The 6,610-nt window shown below is 35.1% G+C and overlaps 1 protein-coding gene across 1 annotated transcript; it reads right to left on the reverse strand.

Annotated features, from left to right (window-relative positions):
* Positions 1-3,358: 3,358 nt before the first annotated feature.
* LOC114373042 (pentatricopeptide repeat-containing protein At3g62890-like) lies at positions 3,359-4,420 on the reverse strand. The gene has a single exon (XM_028330594.1). It carries the CDS (start codon positions 4,418-4,420, stop codon positions 3,359-3,361), a length of 1,062 nt encoding a protein of 353 aa, XP_028186395.1.
* Positions 4,421-6,610: the final 2,190 nt, after the last annotated feature.

Below are 6,610 nucleotides of genomic sequence, written 5' to 3' on the forward strand. Positions count from 1 at the left end.
CTAGCATTCTTGAAAAAATTCTTCCTTGTAGTAATGTTTGAGCAGCTAATCCGAGAGATTGGAAACTTTGCCCAATTTGAGCAGGAGTCACTTTTTGAAGCCTGAGAATGGTTCAACAGGCTGCAAAGAAGTTGACCACATCATGGCTACCCACCACAGAGGCTAGTCCACTTCTTTTATGGAGGATTATCACAACACAATTGATTATGTTTGGATGCTACAGTAGGGGAAAACCTCATGCACAAATTGACTGATGCAATAGTGGATATTATTGAGGCTATGGACTCTAATGCTTACAATCCTGCAGTGTCAAAAGAATTCTCAGGAGATTCTCTGGGGTTCATCAGGTGGAAGCTAATTCATCTAGTTCTTCTTTTGAACAAAAGATGGATATGTTGGCCGAGTAAATATAGATTATGATGAAGGCTTAGGTGCAGATGATGACACTCATGCCCCCACCTCTTGTCTATGAGGAGTGTAGGGATGACATGTGGTTGGAGACTGTCTATACACTCAAGCCTTGGAGGAAGTGAACTATGCCTGTGGAAAGAGTATTGGTTATGACCCCTACTCTAATACTTACAACCAAGGGTGGAGATATCACTCAAACTTCTCTTGGAAAGAGCAGAGAGATAAGAGGCAAGGTCAAAGTTAGAACTAGAATATGCACAGTCCCCCTTACATGCAAAATCAAATTAGAACATGTACAAAGGCCCTCAGTATCATGATTAGAGGCCTAAGTAGGAGGAGAGGAGACCAACCTTGCAAGACATGGCGATGGAGCACATAAATAAGAGTGATGAGAGGTTCAAATCCTTGAAATCCATCATGTCAAACCTTCTCACTCTTTTGTCTCAAAGAACTCCTGGCACTTCCTTCCCAAAGTGAAGCTAATCCTAAGAATGAGGAGGTGAATGTTGTGAGCATATGGAGTGGAAAGTCTATGGCAAAACTGAAGAAGAAAAAGTCTATGTTGTGATATCTGAACTTTTGAGTCCATTGTTGCTACTGCATAGGATACACCTGCCCTTGATGAGTACATATTTTATGCATCAACCTCATCTAAAGTAATTTTGTATTAGCCTTCATCAAAACCTTTTTTGCTTGGCCATATTAGAGTGTCTTCAACTTAAAAATCAAAAGGATGAATTGTTATCTATTCATTAATTATATGATTCATATAATTCAATCTATTTTTTTTATATATTTTTTACCAACTGAATGGGTCACATTGAATATTATATAGATTGAGTAGATGAATTGAGAAACATTGTTGTTGAGTGTAGAAAGATTTTAGTTACTCATTCATTCTATGGAATAAGATTTGTTAAGAGGCAAACTAAAAGAATTGTTGAGTTAACAAAGGTGACTCTATTGTTCCCTAGCTCATACTCTATTGATAATGTGATTCATTTTATTAAGCATTTGATTCATAATGAGATGATATAAGTACTATTCAGATAAAAAAAAAAAACAATTGAATGGATGATATTGAATTTTATATAGATTGAGTAGATGAATTACATATAAATAGATTATTTTGCTACAACAATCGCATCTAACCAAATTCATTCCTTAAATCCTTTTTAAGTGGCAAATTTAATTATAAAATTGACTACATGATACTTTCAGTTCAGTGTATTGAGTAAATAGTTCCTTAAGGAGTCAACGTATCCCCTCTATGGCCCTAATATTTCGTTCACCAACACTAAACTTTGGCTTCCCAAACCTTTTTAAACAGTTCGTTGCTTCGAGGATTGAACAAACAACATAACTAATAAATATGTACAACACCACTCCAAAAAGTAGTTCAGGAAGTGAGATTCAATCCCATACAATTGATTATTTCATAATTGATCAACATATGCTAAGTAAATATATAAAAGAAAGTACACAATCTAGGAGCACCTTGTATTGAACTAGATTGTATTGAACTAGAGAGAATTGAGAGGCTAGCTAGTTCAATACCTTAGACATTACATGACAGTGAAAACCATACCGGCATTAGTGTTAAATACAACTAGCTGAGTGATATATCAAGTGTCTTGACTGAAAAAGTTTTGGTGAATAACCCTCTCCCTATCACTCCCCTGCTTGAGAAATTTATAGAAGTCCAATGAAGTGAATGTGTACAAGGGAAGTGGATGAATGCATTGTATGTGTGCAATGTGAAGGTATGAGGTGAATGTATGCAGTGAAACCGAAGGTTTGTGCAGAGAGAAAAGGGGTGCATTGAGTATGTGCAGAGAGTGGAGTATGTGTTAAGTGTGTACAAAGTAGAGTTGATAATGGTGTTGAGTAAAATGGTGAGGGAAGGGAAGCTATGTTATAGTGCTGGGGTTGTTAATTGGTGCTAATGTAGACAACTGAGAGAGTGAGCGTGCGAGTGATGTGCAGTAGATTAGAGGAAGCCAAGAAGGAAAGAGAGTTTCTAAGAATATGGCCATTCATTCATTTTCCATTTTCTTCTCCCTTATTTCCATGGATTCATTTGTTGGTATTTTCTTTCTCTTTTAAACTCCGGCAACGAGGAAATTTTGTAAAATTATTTATGGAAAACCAAACTTGGAAAAACAATGTTATCACAGAAAAAGAGTCTGGTAAAGTGAAGGATTGACTTGATACACGTTCTACAATAATTAAGAGGGTTTTTGGATATCAGCTTTGTCCAACTAAACCCAAAGGCAACTCAATCCAAACTCACATTGTTTATCCGTTTATGTATTGGAAAGTATAGAACTTCCGTTGAATGCCAATCTAACAGACTTCTAAACACACCCTAAGGCAGAAACATGAGTACTTTCTTTAAATGGTGAAATTTGCTTCCATCTCTAAACTATTTGTATCTCTGTCAAATACTTTGGAGTTTGGACACATAATCTTGATCACTGGTAACAGTCCTACTATACTCTCAAATTCTCCACAACTCTGATCATCTGACGCAATCACAAAAACGGCTACCAAAACGCCAGAAGTAATTCCTAACTTTCCACTGTGCTCTTAAATTACAAGTTTCTAACTTTTCTTCAACCAGCTTCAGATATCGTCAATCCTATTGTTTCAAGCATTTTGTAAATATCTAAAGAACATTCATGCTCTCTGTCCCCTGCAATAAAGCGATGAACTCTACCCTGCACTTCAATCAAGCTCCACCCAGCAACTTGGCAGGCAATTTTCTCACTCATTTATCCCCGAATCCTAACTACATCTTCCCATTTTCTCGCTTTTGCATATATTCCTGCCAACTGCACATAATGCCCATCATGGGTTGGATCCAACTCTATCAACTTATTCCCAATCTTCTCCCCCATCTCCACATAACCATGAAGCTTACACGCATCAAGCAGCGTCGCCCACATCACATGATCTGTAAACCAGCCCGAGCCAGGAGATCAACCATGCACCCATAATGCTCCATCTCTGGCTGAATGCCATAACCATCCACCATTAACTTAAAGTAATGCCTCGGATCACCAACCAAACCAGCCCTACTACAAGCATTAAGCACACCCACAAACGTCACATTCACGGGCTGAAAACCTTCACCAACGAACCTCTGAAACAGCGCGAGTGCCTCCTTGGCATGATCATGTGAAGCCAGCCCACAAATCATGACATTCCATATCCACACATCCTTCTTTGCCATCCCATCAAACAAGATCCTAGCTTTTTCAACGCAACCACACTTTAAATACATGTCAACCAAAGCAGTCCCCATAGGAACAGTCATTGGAAACCTCAACCCCTCAATGGTGGAATGAACAAACCTCCCATACCCAAGCAAACCCAACTGCGCCGAAACCGAAAGCAAAGTCAATATAGCCTCATTAGGCCTCACCTTTGTCTCCCTCATGTCTCTAAAACACTCCAACCCATCCTCCAAGAGACCGTTCAGAACGTACCCCGTTATCATGGTGCTCCACGACACAACATCCCTCTCAGGCATTTCATCAAACATCTTCTCCGCAAAACGAACTTCTCCGTTTCTCACGTAACCCGCCAACATGGAGTTCCATGTCACCACGTCGCTGCAAAGGGTGTCTTCTTCAAACACCCTTTTGGCAGAACCAACACGGGAACAATCACAATAAAATTGAATCAGAGCGTTCCGAACAAACACGTGGCATGCATAACCGAACTTAACCACGTGCGCGTGAATGTGAACACCCAGGAAGTGAAGGTGTGCTGGCTGGGGTTTAGAAAACGGCGACGCATTGAGGAGTAGAGAGAAAGAGAAAGAGAGGGTGAAGAGTTCGCTTTGGCGTGGCAGCGGATGAGGGAGTTGAAGGCGAAGACGATGGGGAACGGGATTGAGTTGAAGAGGGAGAGAGAGTATCGGAAAGGGAACGGAACGGGGGAGGAGAGAGAAAGTGGGCGGTGACGCGGGCGTGGTGGTGGCCTGAAACGACGACGTGTGCATGGGTTTGCTTGATTTGGCGCAGGGAAGGTCGTGGCGGGAGAAAATGAAGTATTGAAGGTTGAGAGTTCGAGAGAAGAAAGGGTTTGAGAATATGTATTATGTGACTACTCTTTGTTTGGATGCATACATATTTACATGTTAGTGACATCATGCTATGGAGATAGAAAGAATGGAGAGTTAGCTATAGGAGTCAATAACTTTACATAATCAGGGGCTACGAATTGAATCATTTTTGTATTGAAGTAAAAATAGAATCGATCAAAATCATTTATTTACGAATTTAAATTTAATTATAGATTCGATCAAATTAAATTGAACCTATCGAAATTTTTAGAGTTATTTGTTTTGACTTTAAATAAATTGGGACTCAATACCGGGACTTTGTTGAAATTCTTGAAGATATTACTTTTAGGCACATTGTTATTTGTTTTTTTATCATATTTATTTTTGTTGTCATGTTTATAATATTAATGGATGATAGCTTGTTAGCAAATTTGGTTGTAGTAAAATTTATTGTAAAAAATTAGTTTGTAAGAAATAGTTTTGATTCAGACAATTATAATAAATTTCGTTGAATAATATTTTATTTTAATTTGTATTAGTCTATTTTAGAATATTATGTTGATGATATTAAATGAATCAATTTTACTACTTTTAAATATTTGATAATATTATATTAATTGTATTAATTATTTGGATGAATCATGATATAAAATAGTATTTTAAAAAGAAAAAAAATCAAATTTAAATGGATAGTTCGTTGGCTCAAATCGAATCAAACTGTTTATGAATGAGCTGAATCTCAAAGAATCGTGAAAATTGAAATGAACAAAACAAATCAAATTTAATTAGGTTGGATCCTGAATTTGAACAAAACCAATCCACAATTACCCTTAGTTAGGTAAGCACATATCGGGTGTCTATTTCATTTGACTAGACATTATACCGTGGTGCGGTTTTATAAATAAATGCATAATAATAGTAAAAAAATTAATAAAAAGTTAAACAAAAGAATCAATAAATTACAAAAAAAATCACAGAATAAATAGTAAGTTTAAGATTAAGAGCATTTACGAAAATTGATATAAGTTTTTGTTAATGTTCCTAAATATTATCATCATTAATAACCTATATCTTAAAGATGGTATAGCAAATTGTTAACTGAGCCACGTAAGCAAAAATGCTTGTGTGAAAGATTTTGTGATTTCTAGAAATCTAAAAATGAGAACGCTACAATTAGTAACTCAAAATTGATATATTAAAAATAAATAAATGGATAATTTTATATTACCTCACATTTATAAGTTCTTTTATTTTCAAATATATGCAACACCTTATTCACAAGCATATAATGCTAGATTACCGATAAAGAAAATATAATGCTAGATTTTCAACATTTGGTAAAAAAAATATACCTTACATGTTGTTTTTTTCTTTCTATAACTGATATTTTAATTAAATTTAATCTCTTAATAATTACAAATTAATAATCATTAATATGTATATATAACTGCTAATTGAATATGATATTAGAAAATTTCTAATACTCGGACTCGATTAAATCAATCGAGATAAACCTTACCTTTTTTGTTACACATGACAATATGACACAACTTTCATGTTCTACTATGACAAAATGATTTGATTGCATTTTTGTTACTAAAATATTCAACCTTTAATTGGTTAGAAAGTAAACTATAATTATATACAGGTTTTATGTGAAAGAGTAAAAGAATTAATTTGGTGTATTTAGTTATCTTTAGTTAAATAAATGTAAAAATTGGAATTAAAAAAACATATCTTAACCCTTGGAAAAGAAAATAAATAGAAAACACAAGTTATGCGAGAAGAGAACATAAGAAAATTGACAAATAAAAAAAAGGAGAAAAGAGATATTCAATAAATAATGAGTGATAAGAATATAAAAATAATATTATAGAAAGTAATATATGAGTAATGTGAGAAAAAAGAAAAAAAATATTTAGAAACACGAGCGATTCTATGAAAATTATGTTGAAACGTAAAAATAATATTATAGAAAGTAATATATGAGTACTGTGTATGTACCATCCACCTGAGGCATCTTGAATATTTTGGAACATCTTCTCCTTTACTAAACATGCTTTTACAATCATACACAATTGCTTTTAAAAATTTGTAAAGGAGGGTGATGGGCGAATGAATCAGGTT

This window comes from Glycine soja, chromosome 11, assembly GCF_004193775.1.
Source record: "Glycine soja cultivar W05 chromosome 11, ASM419377v2, whole genome shotgun sequence".
NCBI lineage: Eukaryota > Viridiplantae > Streptophyta > Magnoliopsida > Fabales > Fabaceae > Glycine > Glycine soja.